General features: G+C 39.1%; 1 protein-coding gene across 1 annotated transcript in view; it reads left to right on the top strand.

The window, feature by feature from the left end:
* The first annotated feature begins 4,054 nt into the window (after positions 1-4,054).
* LOC128733157 (protein hedgehog) overlaps positions 4,055-20,303 on the top strand; it is a 51,520-nt gene continuing 35,271 nt past the window's right edge. The window contains exon 1 of the mRNA XM_053826797.1: positions 4,055-5,087. Within this exon, the coding sequence (XP_053682772.1) occupies positions 4,569-5,087 (519 nt within the window). The 5' untranslated portion in view covers positions 4,055-4,568. The remainder of the gene's footprint in view (positions 5,088-20,303) is intronic.

Below are 20,303 nucleotides of genomic sequence, written 5' to 3'. Positions count from 1 at the left end.
GGTACAGCGAAATTGATTATTACATGGAAGGATCCTAATGCTGGAAGGCGACTCTTATAACCCCGGAATGCGCACAAGTGCCTCTGCTTGTGGGTCCGCCCAATCCCTTTTGGCCCTTCTGTAACAGCATTAGTGTGAAATTCATTTGATAATCAAATTTGGATCTACTGTAATTCTACCCACATACATTGGCAAGTCCTTGAAATGATGGTGGCTTTCCCCTACTACTACTACTACTTCGGAGAAGTTCCTTAGAAAAGTATTTAGCATCTGTTGACATTTTCATACAATTAGATATTAAGGGGATAACACCTTTGTAAAAATTTACTTTTTATAGGAACTAGATAGCATGTTAATGAGTTCGGCAAAGTTGTAGAACTTTAAATTTTATTAAACTTTGCCGAAGATACTAAGTATCTGCATCATATGGTTTGCAAGATATATGTATTTGACTTTCTGTCATAACTCTTTAAAATCAGTTTATTAAACTTTTTGTACACAAAACCTCATTTAACAAGTTTGACATGTTCTACAAACCTTTTGATACTATCAAAATACGTAACTTTCGAGAAGGTGTTAATATCGTATGTTGCTTTATTTGCCTAAAAATTGATTTAAAGCCTAAATTTTACAGTTTTTACAAGTAATTTTTTTCCGGAAATAGGCACTTACTGGCAGCAAAATTTAGTATCGCTTGAACCGCCATAGAATATAGTAAAAGTGTGCAGTGGCATATGCTCCTTGAACAAACCATCTTGCGGAAGGAAATGTAGGATCGAATTCCAGCTTGAATGCGTCGTTAAATCTCCTTACTCGTATTATTATTAACGTTGACCAGAGGTCCCAAATATCCCACCTCCAGTGAATCGCGCATGTAGCACTAAGTTTGTTTTCGAAAATTTTTCGACCGTCTGATATTTTTAAGAAGCTGCAGCCAAAAATTCATTTTTCGTACTATCAAGCGATACCAGGAAGCCGGCTCTTGGAAAATACTTGAAAAACCTACTCGTAAACGCACTATAAGAACACCGGAAGTAAGAAAGCGAATTCAACGAAGTCAGTCTGGACGTAAGATGGCCTAGAAACTGGGAATTTCGCATTCAATGAAGAATATTTTGAAAGATGATTTTCGATTGATGCCACAAAAACAACGGGTGCACGGTTTGACCGAGAAGCAGAAAGTTACAAGAGTCGAAAGATGTCAGCAGCCGCTCAAGCGGCACGGTGGCTGTAAAATTCTATTTACGAACGAAAAAATGTTCCTGCTACAGGATCACCACAACCAACAATATGATCGGATATATGCAGCATATCTTTCTACAATTCCTCAGGACAAATTGACTGTTCAAATGTTCCAGAATGTTTCCAGGGTGAAGGTATGGGAGTGTTTCTCCAAAAATTTGAAGATTCCATTGCTGTTCATTGAACCTGGTGTTGGCATCAACACTGAATATTACATCGATAATATTTTGAAGAACCATTTGAATACACCATACTGCTTCCAACAAGATTCTGCACCGTCTCACCAGGCGAAAGCTACACAGACTTGGTGTGAGGAAAATTTACCAGGTTTTATTTTTTTGAAAGAGCGGCCTGCCTCTTTGCCTGATTCGAATCCTCTCGACTTCTATGCATGAGGTTACATGCTAGGCAAACTAGGGAGCACCGAAGGAATAAGCTATGGATACTTTCAAGCAACGTTTGGAGAAGATTTGAGATGAAATGCTACAGAATATCGTGCGTGCCAGCTGTAACGCTTTTCAACGACGGTTGCGACTAAATTAAAGCAAAAGGAGAAAGGTTTCAATTACTTTCATCTTCATCACGCTCAAAATTAGGTTTGCAAAAATTTTGTTTTCAATCCAATAGTTTTAATAGGAATCTCATTTAACTTACAATGTTTGTTAAAAACTCATTGACGTACCTTTCGTTTGCTATCAAAATTATTAGAATAGGTCAAGTGATTCAATGAATGAATTTTCGATCAAGTAATTCAATTATGAATTTTTAAAATAAAGGTCGCATGGCAAGAATGATGATTTTTGAGAAGCCAGGTAGGAAACCCTGACCGCCAAATAAAAAATATAGCTTTAAAATACAGCCCGGACTCGACTATCCGGGTGTTCATTTTCATTTTCAGCCCGGATAATCGAATCACCCGGATAATCGAATCATTATTTTTGGTACAAATTTTTTTTTGGTAACTCAAGTTTTTTGAATTTTAGGTATCAGAAATATTTTATTTATTATTGATCTATCTTCCCAAAAGTCCCCCCATTTCTTGCGATTTTTTCCACTGATGATTTTTTTTGTACAATATTTTTTTTTGTATGTTATATTTTTCAATATTTTGTTATTATAAATGTTTTTTTATTATTGATCAATCTCCCCTAAAGTTATAAAATCCCTTTTTTGCAATTTTTTTACTGATGATGATAATGATAATGATGATGATGATTTTTTTAAGTAAAAAAAACTGATTTTATCATCGCAGGATTTATTTTTGTTTTGTTCGCCGATACAGTTGGGTTTCGATTTTGGCAACAAATGCGTGTCGCCTATGTTGCCAAAATCGAAACCATACCAAAATCGAGACCCTTTTTCGATATGAAAAAATTTAATGTAAATGCTTTAGAAGTTGACTAAATATCATTAATAACCGATTGCAACCATTTTATGTTTGAAAAGTCCGACAAGAGCTATCCGTCCGATGCAAATAAGTTATTGACACCCTGCGGTAAGACGTAGTCCTACGGCAATAAAAATATTATTGTTCGAAACCACATAACTTTTCTTCATGAACATACTCAGGGCATCATTTTTTCGTCATTTAAAGCGTGTATGCGGAAACTGATTGATATTTAAGCATATTTTTCGAAGAGAAATGTCTTGTGTTGCCAAAAACGGATACTTTTGTTGCCAAAATCGAGGCATGCCAAAATCTAACCATGCCAAAATCGAACCATGCCAAATTCGAAATCCAACTGTATAAGGGATATAAGAAAGGAATTTTGTAGCTTTAGGGAGGTGAATCAATACTTTTCAAGTCGGAAACATCCTATGCATAAAAATTGTAACATTGAGGTTTAAAATAAATCATTGAAAATATTTTTTTTTTCACCCGGATAATCGAGTCTAAAAACCCGGATAATCGAGTCCCCGGATAATCGAATCCCCGGTTAATCGAATCCCCGGATAATCGAGTCCGGCCTGTATTCAGAAAAGGAAGCCATAGACAAAATTTGAAAATTGGAGCACTTTTGATCAGGGTTACTAAATGGGTACACCTGTATTCGGTTGATCAGATTGCGTTGTTCAAAGTCAAAGTGATAGAACGTAACGGAATTGTCCCATCTGCAAAATAATTTGAGAGAAGCTATGCATATTTAGACTTACATATTTCTTTAGGGTACGCTCAAACAACCACAAATCGTAACGTGGGTCCAAAAAAGTGCAATCTATAAAATCGTTTGAGATGGTGTTCAGAGTCGAGATAAAATACGCTATTGAGGAACGTTGAGAAATACGCACAAGACTAGCAAACATCATCAGCAGCAGGATGATACGAAAATATGCATTTAAAACTCTATGAATGGGGCAGTACTATAAAACCGCTTTCGAGCCTTCATTCACTATTCGACCGTCATCGTTGAATAGAATCATTGCCATCATCAGGCAAATTATCAACGAGATCGATCCTTTGAGGCACACTCACCTGTATGCAGCCAGCCATGTGCCATGTTGCCGCTCTCAATCGAACCGCGCAAAGCGCTCAGTCTATGCTCCTTTAGGCAGCTGTCTCGCTTTGACTGGTGACTAACCAGCTCTTTCTAATCTCCTTTTTCATTGCACATTACATATCGAACGAGTCGGCCACTCTCACCGAAGCCCAGCAATAGCAGGCCAAGCACCTTCTCTCCATCCTTCCAAGCCGGAGCTTTTTTTCTGTGTGCGAGCCTTTTACACTGTGAGCAACCCAAAAGCTCTTCACATTTCTTCCATAGCTCTCTGGGATTTTCGCTGCGAGTGGATAGCTGCTTGTGCGAGACAACGGTTCGGTTTCGTGTATAGAGGTTGTCCTCTTCCACCCCAAAAGAAAACGCAGAAAAGAGCATGGCTACGAAAATTTTCAACCGTGCATCTACTTAGTTCTAATTTAGTGCTAGTCGAAATACCATCTTCTCCTCTCGCCTAAGAAGTGGGTCAAGTAAGATCCTCAGTTGACAATAGGAAACGAAAATAGCGCGGCTCCTCAGACGAAATTTATCACTGCCAGGATAATGCAGTGTTGTTGGGCGTAATTAGGGCCATCGTTTCCCAGAATTACCATATCTTGTGTGGCTGGAAAATATTGAATTGGGACAAGTGCCAAATACCGTTACGGTGTGATGGATTTCGAGTGAATTGACCGGTGGCTTTACCTATGTGTGTCGAATGAATTTATAGTGATGTTACTGAAATGAATCAATTGCGCAAGACGAAAATGCTAGTTTTAAAAATTGAGATCGTGTTTGATTTTGCCATTGCTGACAAGTGATTGAGCAAATAAATGTTCGGTCATAAATTGTATGCAGTTTCAAGCGAAAGGCATAAGTGACAAGTGTCTTGCTGGAAAAGTGTGTTTACCTCGACGGTGTACGGCGAATACTCAAGTGTTTTGCGCATTGTACCTAGCACAAGAAAATAGTTTAATCATAAATTCCACATTCTCCACACTCAAGTGTTTCGACAAAATGTTCCACCTAATTAATTCCAGCAGTAACATTTGCTATCGAAGAAACTGTTTCAACGGCCGAAGGAAATACTTCACAATGCTGCTCATTTTTCTGCTCTATATGGTATCCCAGGTGCAGTCGTGCGGTCCCGGCCGCGGAATCGGAGGCCCCCGAAGAACCCGAAAACTTCTGCCGCTGGTGTTCAAACAGCACGTGCCTAACGTGAGTGAAAATTCACTGGGTGCTTCCGGTATGCAGGAAGGATCCATTTCCAGAAATGACACCAAGTTTCGCAATCTGGAAACCAACTACAACAAAGATATTATCTTCAAGGATGAAGAGGGTACCGGCGCTGATCGCGTCATGACGCAGGTAAGTCCAACCGACATTGATACCGACGGGGATAACGCGCGCGCAAGAATAGCAACGTACCTTATCGGTCTCGAATGGGCACTGAGTTGCAATTTTTTTTTTGTTTCTCGAAAATGCGGCGATAAGTGTAACTTTCTAGATAACAAAATGCTAGACGTCAAAAATCCTGTATCGATTAAGGTTACAGTTTAATCAGTGCGTTGTATCTAGTCTATACATAGATGAAATTATATTCCGTACAGGTCATGAATGTCACACGTGCTAGCGAGTAAACAGTTGGCACTGCCAACTATCGGGGTTAAACATATTTTCATTTATTCATTGTGTTGATAAAAAGTATCAAACACGCTCCCAAACATTATGATTTAAAATGGTCGTAGCATCATGCACTACTGGTTGTAAATGCAATTGCCATCTGACTAAAAACAAACAGGGATCCATAAATTTAATTGCTTTACAGGACTGTTTGGGCCAAGGCCGCACGCGTCAGAACAGTTTGTCTGCATAATAAAATAAGTAGCAATTATATTGCTCTATCCTTGAAAACTTTCTTGTGTAGTGTTTTCAAATACCAAGGACAAAAACTGCTGTTGGAAGTCACTGAAGCTTTATGACTACTATGTTTATTGCTTTATGGCCTTCGATTTGTCAAAAAATCCAGTAAAATATCATTGACTTTTTCGGTCGGAAGCGTAGATAACTTATCGGAAGGTATTTGAAGTTGAAATAACAAAATATTCCAAATTTAGACCGACAATGTCTAACCCAGATCTATTAAATGATGTGCCTGCATAGATTAGAGCACAATAAAAGCCACCAAGCTGTGATGATAACGCAAGTAATTATCTAACGGTGCATTTTTTGATTTTTTATGTGAATTAACTTAAATGTCCATCAATTTCTGGTGCAAAAATATTCTAGTATCTGTCTGGTATTTCAAAATTATGCAAGTACTCGTACGATACCTGCCACACCTGCCGTTGAAGGTTCCGTATCTCGGAAAACGAATTTTAAGGTAAATGCTGCTATTGCTGCACAGGAGTCTTAACAATTCTTAGTTGAAATCCTTTATCAGCAATGAATTATAGCACAATAAAAGAAACAAATCAGCTCAATCAATGAGGACACGAACATTATGGTTGGTTTTGAAAACAGGGTTACTTACGCTATTTGACGTCAGGCAAATTGCCGTCACTATCGATAACGCCAACGGCGTACAATCCTACACCACTGAGTAATTCATTCCACTCGAATACTGAAGTGACATTTCTACTTAATGGATTACTGTGCTACCCGGGGCAATAGCGAGTTTATCAATGACAATTGCAGGGTTCGGCAAACAAGTGCTCATTGTTCATAGCCGGTCTAGGGGCAGCTGATAATATTTATTTATTCGATTTGTAAACATTCTGGTAGTTTGATAGTTTGACTGTCTCCTGTCTGCAGTAAGGAGATGATTAGATGTACTCATATTGACACACTTGAACGAAATCAACTGGATATTATATGTTTCAGCTAACATGATTTGTTTGGAGACCCAATAAGACACAAATCAATTTGAAGGTTAGCTTGCTTGCTGCGCGGGTTCTTCAAAACTTATTTTCTGCTGAATTCGGATTAGTCAAATACCGACCAGCTAGAAAAGAACTGATCTGCAAATTTTTTGCAATATCAGTTCCCTAAACAATAACAATTTGCCTATCATCTTCGCCGTCTTTGTCTACCAATTCCGCCTGATGGGTGGTAGTACGTGGGAATGCGGCCGACTATCGGTGACACTCTACCGAGCTCAGCATTTACCATACGGATCCGCACGCCAGAATCTCGACCGCGATCGATCTATCGTCGTCAAATTTGCGCATCTTATTTCGATTCGCCGTCACCATACCGCAAGTGTTGCCGCAGTAATGTGCACAAACAAATGGCTTTATTATAAATTTTCGCATTCATCCGGCTCTGCCAGGCTCTCTTCCTCTCTCTCTGTCTCTCTTCATATATTATCTGGCTCTGGGTTAGCCGCGACACAATCACGATGTTTACACTTCACGCCGCCGCGCGCGGGTTTTCCGTTGAAACTATCTCAGCGAAACGGCCGGCCGGTTGGGGGCGGCGCCGCGGCAGACGATTATATCAATATGCCATTATAACGGGCGCACATTAGATAGAGCGCAGTGTAAACAAAATATTAAAAAATCAATTCAATGAAGGCGAAGCTGTGTCTACTGCCGATTGAAGGAGATCTTTTGTGTCGGCTACCGACCCAGACTCAGGGGGAATGGAAAGTGTCACCACAATCGTAAATATATGACATACACGTCGGCCTCCTTTCCGAGAAATCGATGGCTGGATCGTTCGTAGCGGTTTGCACGGGGTAATAAAATTCGTTTAATTTTAGGTATAATTAACGAGACCCTAACGAGGTTTTTCAGAGAAAACTTAGTAAGCCCGTCCGAAGGGGGGGCTCCGTAGCCGCAAGGTTACCGAGTCTGCTTTGACAAGCGAGTGGTCGTGGGTTCGAATCTTAGTAGAATCAAGCCATTCGATGTCAAGTGACTTTAGCATGGGTTTATTCTCAGGCCCCTCCATTTACCCTTCCTTCGTGCTGAATTCTATATTTACCCTCTGAAGCCTCTTGACAGTGCAAATGTCCCTCCTATAGTTAAGTGTACTGGTCAGAGGTACGAATGAGTCCTCGCCAGGGACGGCTATAATATGGGATAGTGCTGGCAGCGAGGAATAAGTGGGTAAAGTAGATTAAGCTTTGAAGGAAGGGTAAACCCCAATACACGCAAGCACGCATAAAATTTAATAAGCATATCGCTCACTCAATAGCGATTATAGCAAAAAAAAATGCAGTGCAGGTCATACAGCAAACACCCGGGCGATATTACAATAGATCAACTATACTGGTCGCAGTAATGAGTCCACACATGGAAAAAAAAAAAAAAAGCCCGTCCGAAAAATAGAACGTTTGTCCAAGAGGAGGTCTGCTAAAAGTATGATCTAAGCCTAGGGGCAAACTTTTAACGCTAAAGTCTTTACACCTAGGTTGAGTTTTAAGATCAGCACACTGAACATGCGACAGTGACATTTTTCGACAATTTTTTGCAACAGACGCTGTGCGACAGACGAGAAAATTGACTGCATTTGTGGTGCCCAAAAGACTCCAACCTACTACGAGAAGAAAATTAACTCTTACAAAATTGCAATACATTTTATGAATTCACGACATGAACATCCATCATTGGAAGCATAGCTAATATAGTTAATCATCTATCGGAAGCTACCACTCACTTTCTAGCATTCGTGCCTTTTCGGTTGCTTGCTTGGAGAGGCCTCTCTAATTCAAGGATTTACTATCAGAATGGAAGTGGACTCAAAATGAAGAGATACTACTGCTTTTGCAACGATCGATACAGAGAACTTTTATTTGTTCAAATTTAATCTACTGGTTGCATGAATTAGATCGGTTCGTCTTTAAAAGATAACTCTGGCTGTTATGAATGCTTCGTAAGTTTTGAAGAAAAGTACAGCTGAAATACATAGAATGCTTGTGGAAGTCTGTGGTGATAATACTACCTACTAATGAAAATCGTGTTGTGAGTGTTAATGATAGATATTCTACTAGAACCCTGAAAACCATCTCAACTGAATATTTATGGATTGATCTGGTGACCAGCCACGTAGCCAGAGGTGGGGGCCAGTAGCCCTATCTTGGTTCCTAATACATTATATGCATATCTTACTGCTTATAAATATAATAAATTACAATACATTTAATGTATTGTAGTTCTAAACGAAAAAATATGCATATAAAACAGTTAAAATCGAAATTGGGTAGATTTTTTTTGCTGAATAACCTTAAATTTGTTGCTGCTGAAATTATATCGCATGAAGACACTGCGAACGAAAAGTTTGTTTTGATTCTAGTTTTGACGTTGGATACGGCCGAGTGCCACAGGTTGTCTCGAAAGTGTTTAGATAGTCTAATAAATAAAACATACTGGAGCATTTGTAGAAAATTTAAGGATTTCTTGACGAAATCGATGTGGTCCCTCTTACCCCTTGTTACCCTGCATGCTACAGTTGATTGGTTTGAGTAAAGGATGAGTAGTAACTATAGTCAGTAATTTTTGAACGTATTTAATTAAAAATGGGTGACATGATTAACCATGCATATTGTATAGTACAGGGTGCGTGACGAATTTTTGCAGTAAATGACAAGTTTTAGAAAATTAACACCAGTTAGTCTTATATGCGAGGAATGTTTTGTGGTTTATTTTCTTTCGGAATTGTAAATTATATTTTATTCAAAAAAATCTCCTTCCTTTTCAATGACTGCTGATAGACGCTTCCGGAAACTACCGCATGGGGCCATCCATATACCACGTGGACAGCTTAGAGCGGGGTGAGGGCACGTGAATGTTCACGCTTGTCCACGGAAGGGGGTATAGAAAATGTCAACGTGGACAAGCAACATCGTTTTGCAATAAATAGAACTTTCATTTGTGCCTCTAAATCAACATTTAAACATATCAGTATAAACCATTGTTCAGTGTTTGTTAATAAGATCAAATAAAGTTCATTCATCTTTTCATTTCATTTTCATCTTCTGAGATATATGTTGACGTAGACATATGCACCGAGAACTGCGTTAGTACTCAAAGATGTTGATTGCAATTTATTACTATATTACAACTCTGCATCCTTTTGCAAATGACATAGCTTGCGAGTTAGGTCGTTTGAAAACCTCTCAAATATAGATTAATAATAAGGCCAATGCAAATTATTTATAAAGTTTTTGTCCCCCGCCCTTCAAACTTGGCTCTAAAAATCGGGGGGCAAAAAATGGTTAAGCCTGAGTAACCCCCCCCCCCCCCCTTTCAGTTGTCTAGCATCGGAAGGACAAAAACATTAAAAAATATTTGTAACTGCCTAATCATTTAGGTCATTATTACACTCAATGAGCAATGTATTCTGCTTTACAATCCAATGCAGCTTGCCACAAAAAAGAAAATCCATAGACAACGTATTTGTAAAATAACTCGCTTCTTAAAATTTTACGACCACAACGGAGAGGTCTTGTGATGTGTTAGAGGTGTTGTGATATGGTTGAAGCAGATGAATTTTTAAGCGAAGAACAAGCTAGAACGGGCTATCCTGTAGTCCACCTTTTTTTTGCAATGGACAAGATTAGCATGGATAAAAGAACTAGAACTCGATAACATGCCTAGTTTAGCTTGCTTTTACGTAAGTATTTTTCTTAATTTTTTTTTAATTCAGAATAACACAAATTGAAAACAGAATCGAGTATAGAATTTCACATAAGAAAAAAACTGTCCACGTGGATGAACAAGAGAGGGGGTTGGGGGTTGAGTCGATGTCCTCGGAGGGGGAGGGGGGCGTTGAAAATTGGCATTTTTGTGTCCACGTGGTATCTGAATATTGGGCCCCTATTGGGAGTACAAATTAGGTTGGTCCGTTTTTCCAAGGCCAAACCTAGCTTATATTTACAGTTTGAGTAGTAATAACTGTCAGTAAAGTAAATGAACACGAAAATAAATGGCTTGCATGAATTTTAATTTTGAGTGTATTTCGTGTAAAATACATTCATAACATTTGTCTTACATTAGTCCAATTCAAATCTTTCTCCCTTTGCATTAATTACCAGTCACAATCGCTGTTGAAAAGCGTTACAGCTGGTACCCACGATGTCCTAAGATTTTTCATCCAAAATCTTCTCCGAATGTTGCTTGAAAGTGTCCACAGTCAACCCACAGTCGTAGAAGTCGAGAGGATTTAAATCATGCGAAGTGACAGACCAAACTTTGAAAGAAATAAAATCCGAAAAATCGTTCTCACACCAAGCATGTGATAGCTTTTGCCTGGTGAGACGGTGCAGAATCTTGTTGGAAGCAGTATGGTGCATTTTTGTAGTGTTGTTGACGATGGGAACCAAATGGTTCTTCAAAACATTATCGTTGTAATATTTAGTGTTGATTTTAACACTAGGTTCAATGAACAGCAATGCAACCTTCAAATTTTTGCACAACAATGCACAATCACCGTTTGAGCAGCTGCCGACAGCTTTCGACTTTGGCTCTTCTGCGTTTCAGTCAAGCCGTGCTCCCGTTGATTTTTCTATGGAATCAATCGAAGATCATCTTTCAAAATATTCCTCGTGGTTGACTGCGAAATTCCTAGTTGCTTGGCCATTTGATGTCCAGTTCGTCCAGTTCCAGATATGTCTGGCAGCACTGAATAGCTTATACTATTGGCTGTCGGATGTAAACAAACAGTGTTGAGTAAACTGAAAGGTGTGGAAACAAAGAAATAATCGGTCAGCCGTCGTCGTTTTATTGCGCGCAAGCGTAAAGGAGATAGCTCGGTTGATAAAAGTGTCGGAAAGAAAAGTGTATTGTATAAACAACGCGAGCGATAAATAAGTTTTTATACTGTTTAATTAGATTTTACCATGATTTTTGGGGATAACAGTCTGCGAGGTCTGCGCAGGATGGGACTGTCACCAATCGTTTCCTTGCATTTTTTACATAGGAATAGGTATCTTGTAAGATTCTAAACTAGCGGCTTCTAATTATTGGCATTACGATTATTGGGATTGGGGTTACGTCGTGTTTGCCCATTGTGCAATGCTTGGAAAAGTGATAAGCTATCCTACACACCTACTCGGAAGGCATACAAGTGGCATTTAAAGAAAGCTAAAAAACTTCTGAGTCGGCTGAAGCATCCTCATCATAATGATTCTGTCATCTTTTTCTCTGATGAAAAAATTTTAATCAGGATCAAAAGGTAAAGCGAAAGAATAACAGGTGGCGTGCACCAGATCGTAGTCAGGTGCCTATCGTCATATCAACAAAGTTTCCGACCCATGCGATGGTTCTAAGCGTAGTCTCCAGCGAGGGGGATGTAATCTCCGTATTTCTTTGAACAAGGACTAAAGGTAACAGACGATGTACACCTACAGGTTCTGAAGGATGTTGTTGCCCCCTGAATGAAGGAGGTTGCAGCTGGACGTCATTTCTTCTTCCAACAAGACAGAGTACCGGCTCATACTGCCATACAGAACACAAACATGGCTTGCTGGAAATGTTCCGGAGTTTTGGGAAAAGGAAATTTGGCCCCCTTGTAGTCCCGATATCAATCCTTTGGATTATTTTGTGTGGGGCGTCGTTGAGCAGGGACGCCTCAAACCACGCTTAGGTCCCTCAAAGCCAAGATCATCGAGTTGATGAAGTCTATGGATCGAAACATGGTAAAACGTACATAGTTAGAGCCTCCTGTAGCGCTATCAATAGATAGCAGCTTTTCTGAACTACTGAAATTATGCTGTCACTGTATGACTTCGATCGCAGACCTTAGGAACGAACTGAAGGTGGAAGAACGACCAGTCCAATTTCCTGTTTTACGATTCCGGTTGCCGGGAACAAAACTACCGCTCTTCAAACCACAGGTACAGTCAGCCTACTAAACCAAATATTTCTTCGAACTTCGACAGTCTCATATGCTTGAAAATGTCTGGCACGTATCCTATTCCAGTTTCCATATAAAACTTTTGCCCAAAAAGCTGTTTGAAGTCTGTCTTGATATAGGTTCCGCCGTCCATCAACAAGCAATCGACCTTCGTCAGTATCATCGTTTACAGCTCCGGGGATCGTGTTTTGGCCGCCTTATTTTATTCACCCTCGTTATATGCAGTCACTACCTTATTATAAACTGATAGTCCTGCTTATTTACTACCTCTATGCAGGGTTGTAGATGACACTCTCAGCTTGTTTGCAACTCGGAAAGCTTGGGGTTACACTTGAAAGCAATGGCCCCATTCTGTCATAGCTGCGTCTTCCAACCTTCGGTTTCTCCCCGGTCCAGACTTCCTGGCTGTCGACAAACATTACATTTTTAAATACATTGGTGAAAGTTGATTTGGGCAATTTTCAAAATTACACTAACTCGGCATGAGAGTAGTTCAGATTTTTGCAAAATTTCGAAGCATTGCCCTCCTTGCTAAGAAGATATTTATAAAACCTGAAGCACAAAAGTTAAAATCAAAATAGCGGCATCATTCTGCATGCACACACCTATAAAATGAGGGGTGTTCAGGGTTTTTAAATGCGTAATAAAAAAAATAGTTTAAAATTAACCAAATTTTTAACGTAATACCCTTTATGCGGGGCTGCAAGTTGTTGCAAACTTCAAGCGAGATCGATTGCTTCACGATACTCTGTTTCAAAAACTAACTGAACCCAGAGAGGTCCCGTAAGTTGGATGCACCTCTGTTCGGTCGATTTATGGTGGCGCACATTAGCTTAGCATAACATTATGCTTTTTACATGTAATTCAATGTGACTCAAGGATCAAAACTCGGACCACTCTATGTTTTTGCTGGTCATTAGCTGGTCTAGTGGAATTATTAAAAAGCAAAGCCTAGGTACTACATTCCGTTATCGAAGCTTGACCTTCTGTTTTTATACGACAGACTTCGCAGTCAGCTGTTATTGCACAGGACAATTGCAGGGCCAGTTGCTACGAACTTATTAACTCTTACAGCCTCTCCCAACCGAGATTCGAACATACGATGACTTGCTTATTAGGCCAGCGTCATACTTCGAAGCCAACTGGGAGGCATGTGGAATTATTATGAGTTCTAAGGATACTGATTTAACTGAAGGTCCAAACTATATAAAACTGTCAGAGGCTGTATCTAAGTATAACCCGTTTACTAAACATGACGTTAATGTCAGATAATGGAACGACAGATCGAGGTAAGAGGTTTAGGTCACTTGTCACACCATGTGGATGTGATTTAGAGCTAGCTCTATGCTTGATTCCCAAGTTTACTGATGGATTTTCGTCCAAAATCTCTTGAGTGTCATGGGTTCAAATCGGCACATTAAGGATATTGTTATAATACTAAAAGAATATAAAAACTCGTTCCTCGGTGCGTAGTTTTGTGATTTTTATTTAATATTTGCATATGCTTGAACCACTACTATTCAGATTTTTTTATTTACCGTTTGTTTAGCGGATAAAATCCAAACACCACGCGTCTCCTTTGCATTCTTGTAACTTTGGTGTTATATCTCTAAAATTCATGAAATTTCTGGTTTCATTGTATGTTATGAAAAAACCTCTCAGCTTTCTAAAAATTTTAAAAATGGAGATCTTTTAGGTCACAAGAAAATGCGAAAAAATTAACATTATAATATTTTGATAAACATAAGGTTCATAAGGAACACAAAATTTGAACAAAATCGGATCGCTCTTAAATTGCGATAGTTTCGAATAGTATTCGGGCAGTAACAATTTTATTCTAGCCGTGATGTCAGTTTAGTAATATTGCTTATACTGCTACAACTATTTTTGTCATTTATTCGCTAAACTGCAATACAAATAATAGTCAACACTGCATGCCGAGTTGAATAACCAAAACTATCGCAGCGAATTTCACTTTCTGTTCGTCAAACGTGAATCAAAATCGGTTTCAATTCAATGTGGCACATACACAATGAATGTATAAAATGTTTATAGAAAAAATATTCCACCCAAGCAGCTCTCACTCTGTCGATGCTGCCTACCTTCCAGTTGTTTACGTTTGTCGTTCTTCAGGCCCCTCGCAATCAATGGGTTGTCGCTTCTTCGACAACGGACGGAACTCAATGGTAGGTAAATCCTGACTGAGCTCTTAGGCCTGAACAAATCGAACGAGAAGCAAAAACAAACCACGACCTCCAGTTGTCTTTGCGGTACCGGGAGAAGCAGCCAGCTAAATATGATGCGGCTTGAAACATGCGCCACAACTTCGGCCGGTGAAAGCATCAGGCGACAGCGTGAAGTGCCAACATACATGGTAAAATATTTAATCATTAAAACTAAACAATCGCTGCCTCTTCGCGCCCTAGCCACGATTATTTCTTCACCGATTACAAGCTTTAATACCCCGAAAAGCTTTTAGTAGCAAAAGCCAAGAAATTATCATAACGATAAATTTGTGTGCCCCCTTGCATTGGGTTCGTCGTCGTTCGATGATTTCCAATTCGGATTTAAATATTGTATTTCGTCTCTCCAACACTACCGATGAATTCTTCACGCTGTAGGTGAAGTACTATTCTTATGCGCTCTTGGTGGATTGTTACATTTCTTCATAACCGAGTAGAAAAACACTTGTAGAAAAACCGACATTGTTAACAACGTACTTCACACCCTTGTGTTACTTATACATGCAATGATGATGCAGCTCATTTCAGCCACCGCCGGACCTACTTTAAGTACCAGGCGATCGGTCTACATGTCGGCATATGTAGCAAAAAATACTTGCCGAGGATGTTGAGAAAAGAATTATCATTAGGTCAATATTTATTAAACTTTTTTGACAGCTGTGCGCGACAGTGCAAATATTTGATGCTTTACTGCGGTATGCCTTTTGGGGATATATGTATCGGTATACCCATCATTAGCTTAACGTTTACGTGCGACCCGCACAAGAAATCTCCTCGTATCGCCGTGCTACGAATTTGTCGTGGCAAGACATTTTTAGGTAAACATACAAATTTGACACTACTGAATCTAAAGTTTAGTATTTATCTAGAGGGGATCACAATGATACCGTTTGACGAGACGGGATTTTTGATGTTCGATAGGAAGGCTAGAATAATTCAACCTACAATAATTCTACAGCTTCTAAAAAATTGATGGTTCAATCGAAGATTCTTGCAATATAACCCAGGTGCAAATCTCGCAAATGACTCACCCGACAGTTTAGCATAAGCATTTATCTCGGAGAATCTGAACATAAAATACCTATCTCAGACGGACACAAATATAGCGATCATGGCTCGAAATAAGCTAGTAAATATTGGCACTTACTTTTGCCGTTCTCGAGACACATAAAATTTCGCTCGTAGATTGAGTAATCAATGCCGCCTTTCAAGTCAATCTCCGACAGAAGTTGTGATACTGGTCGTAAATTAATCTATTTGAAAGACTACGAAGCTATCATCTATCAAAGCTATAATAAACAGATTACAATAACTTACCGGGGGAAAAGATCTAGATTTGAGGATATGACGAACCTAACCGACGGTTTCCGTTTGTCAGTCTCAGAGTTGTAAAACCTCACAAATATTTAATCAATTATGGAATTTATATCAGCACACATAAATCGCATCCAAAAACGAAAATGACCAGAGATAGATGAAAAATTTATAACGCCGAATCCAAAACGTACAACACATTCAGCTTTCAGATCCACCAAACACCGTTTGATTTCGGATCTGCAATAAAATTAAGGCAGAATTAGTTAATTTGATTATACACGCGTTTTTTTCTCCTTTCGATGGATTTCCGACCTGAAGTTCACTCACCACTTGCAAATTATCCGAGTGTCCCTCTAAAAACAAAGAAGCCGGGTTTCACTTTTAAGCAGACTGCACAGACGACACAACGGTATCATTATCATAAAAACCGAATAGTGTGCGCAATAAAAATCCATAAAACAATAAAAGCTTTAAGGCTTAGCGTAAGCAGTGTGATCGTGATGAAATTGATGATCATTATCACAGCATCATTATTGAATCTGTTAGAAACGCCAATTATCATCATCGGTAGAGCGTAGAGAGCATCTCGGGTCGGCTTTGGCACTGCAGCACGGTCTGGCGGAATGCGATTCCAGCGTTTAAATATCGACGACCCCGTTAGGAGAATGATGATCATCGAACTTTTTTCCCGCGCCGAAGATTCAAAGCCCACGAACCCCACCAGTTGCTGCAACGCAACGGGTTGGCTTATTATATCGGCATCGAAGGAAAACTGACGGTAACATAGAATACGTCTAATAGAAAATTATTTGGTAGAAAAGATTCTGGAATTGAGAAACTAAATCCGCGCTACACTAAATGATTCTTTTTCTTGTTAGATGAGTATGAACGCCTACGTAGATGCACGTCCATAAATAATCTGAGCTATGGAAGTTCCTCAGAGAATAACTTTTTGGGATAATATACCTTCTGCTATTTACAACAATTCAGTAATTTGCTCTCTTTAGATTAATAACCAGTCAAATCTTCGCGATTGTTAGTTTAACATTCACAATTATGAGACAGAGTTTACTTTTGTACCCCCACCACACCCGTAGCCACAATGTGAAGTAATTGTGGTTTCAACAACACGGCGCAACATGCCACACTGGACGTGCTACAAACGATTGCTCGAAAGATATGTATAGCATACGAACAATTTCACGTAATGAACCCATCCATCGGCTCAAAATATTATGGGATTTAACGACTATTCTTTGTGGATTCCGTGGATGGGTTTTGCGAGTGGGAGAAGGTCCTGGATAACATGTTTTACTCGATGAAGTATTGCTTTTTGTCAGATCATTAGATGGCATGTGTATGTTTCTGAGTATCTATGAGTATCATTGCCTCCCGCTTGGCTCATTAAAACTGCGTGCAAGTGCGCTACGAATACCGCACGTGGGGTTCATACCTTCGTTTGTTTTTTGTTGCTGAGTAAATCAGCCAACACCAGGCCGCATCTGAATATTATCCATCAATCGGCCTTTTTAAGGCCACCAAGTAATAACTGCAGATAAAATTGAATTTTCTTGAATTGAATGATTGGCGATGATTTTACATTTTGACATTGTTTGCATGACTTGTACCAGTAGTCAACTTTAAGTAACTGGTTTGAAACTGGTTTGCAGTTGACGAAGTTAGCTTAGTTAAGAAGCTTGCTCACAACTACGATTAAACCAAAAAAGTAAATAACTATTCTAGGGTATCATTTACGACACTGATTCTCATTCGTCAAATTCCACGAAATTGTTGATAGCACCATTTATTGTGATAGATTGATCTGAAGTATAATTGTTTTACAACTAACATGTAGACAACCAGTTAAAATATCAATTAACTAACGTCCTCTGCATCTTACTAGTTTCTGTCGACATTCTACTTTACAGCTATTTGCACACTTGGCAGAAATACAATTGAAATTATATAAAGAATTGCAAGCACTTAACTGACACAAAGCAGCAAATTAAATTTATTTGCATCACGGCATGCGAAGATCTTACGTTTACAATAAATATAGATCTAAGATGCTGCATATAAAAGAGTCATAGCCTGAAACTGAAACGAATTGTTTTTATGCTCGCATTGGGTTTTATTTAACTGAATAAAAACACTATCTCCACTGTGCTGATTCTATAGGTGGGCAAAATGACTTTTTTGTGTGAGTGGCTCTGAACCGTCCATTTTTTGCCGCAAACAGATTCAAATGAACGAAACGTTGATGTCGCAGCGAGCAATCCAGTCAACCGGGCGAGTCGAGAAGACAAATCAAGCAGTCGAGTCAAGCAGTTGAGTTGAGCAGTCTAGTCGAGCAATTGAATCAGGCGGTTCAGTCAAGTAGCCCAGTCGAGCTGTCCAGTCAAGCAGTTGAGTCGAGCTGTCAAGTCGAGCAATTGAATCGAGTAGTCTAGTCGAGCAGTTAAAACGAACAGTCGTGTCGAGTAGCAAGTCGAGCAGTTCAGTTGAGCGGTCGAGTCGAGTAGTCCAGTCAAGCAATTGAATCGAGTAATTGAATCGAGCAGTCGCATCGAATAATTTTCTCAAGCAGTCTAGTCGAGCAGTTAAGTCGAGCAGTTAAGTCGAGTAGTTGGGCCGAGTGGCCAAGTCAAGCAGTTGAGTCGAGCTATCAAGTCGAGCAGTCGAATCGAACAGTCCAGTCGAGCAATCTAGTGGACCAGTCCAGTCGAGCAGTCTAGCCGACCAGTTGAGCAATCGAGCAGTCCAGCAGTCGACCAGTGAAATAACTGAGAATACAATCCATTGTTACGAAAGCATGACGTCCTGTCAGGGACCTGTTTTTAGCTACCGATAAGCCTCTTATGACGTCCTGACAGAGACCTGGTTTTCGGTACAGACATAAGCCTCTTATATAAATAGATATCTTATATATAAAAATGGAAGTGAAAAAGTTCGACCGCGCATCACTTGAGAACTGAGCGTCCGATTTGAGCCGTCTTTTCTTTATTGTGTTCGTTTCCACCACCGCTATGTTTTTACGGCGAGAAAAATTGAAAAATTGACTAGGAAGATAGGAAAACTCGAAAAATTAGTTTTCCATATAAAACCCGCAACGCATTGTATGCGCCATGTCATTGGCTGCTATGATCATCGTACGATTTTTTGCAGCACCGTTGTCGTATTCAAACAAACACGTGGTTACCTTCATTGAAATCGCCACATCGAACAATGCTATTAAACATTTTGGGGGTTTACAATTTTAGAAAATATCCATTTCAATAGGTCCAACTTATTAATCAACCTAAACTCAAGCCTAAAGCGTCAACAAATTTCATTCATTCGTTCATTCATTTATCAAATTTATGAAACAAACACGAATCATTTTCATTCCTTTTTACATCGGATGCGTAGCCAGAAGATCCAGTGCAGGTTAACAAAAGGTTTAAGCACTAAATTCACTAAATTGCCACTTCCCAATCATCAAAAGAAGAATACATTTTGCATATGTTAACGGATTATGAGCATATTCGGGTTAACTGAATATCAAGCTAATAAATCAACAGTAAGAGCATATGATTTAGAAATTAAAAAAAAAGTGAACGAAGCAACTATTATACATGGTATTTAAGGGATCAGTCCCGGCGTAGTGGTTAGCATTCACGCCTTTCACGCCGAGAACCCGGGTTCAAATCCCAACCCCGCAGAAGTCAGGATTTCAGGAATGACCCAAGCTGGTTAAAGTGACTATGATCAAAACAAAAAAAAATCGTATTTAACTTTCAGTCGATTTCATTTCGTATTAGACTCTTTAGAAGAGTAAAAAGGTTTATAAAATGACGCTTTTATGTTAAATTGTTTTAGTGCGTGAATTACCAAAGGAAACATTACAGCGATCAATTGATTTTGTGGAATAATAAAATTTAGTTTGTTTTGAGAATAACAGTTATCGAGATTCAGCAATGCAATTCCTTTGGGTAATTCTTATCAATAGATTTATGAATAAAAAAAAATCTAATGACTATTGATATTGAATACATATCAGAATATAAAATTGACCCTTAAATTATCGAGAAATTCCAACGTTGCAGCAGACGATATTAGCCGTCGTACCAAATTTTACAACAAGTATATTAACATCCAGTATTACTAATTTTAACCAGCAGAGTTT

This window comes from Sabethes cyaneus, chromosome 1 (assembly GCF_943734655.1).
Source record: "Sabethes cyaneus chromosome 1, idSabCyanKW18_F2, whole genome shotgun sequence".
NCBI lineage: Eukaryota > Metazoa > Arthropoda > Insecta > Diptera > Culicidae > Sabethes > Sabethes cyaneus.
The sequence above is the reverse complement of the archived record's forward strand: the minus strand, read 5'-3'. Positions and strand labels throughout refer to the sequence as shown.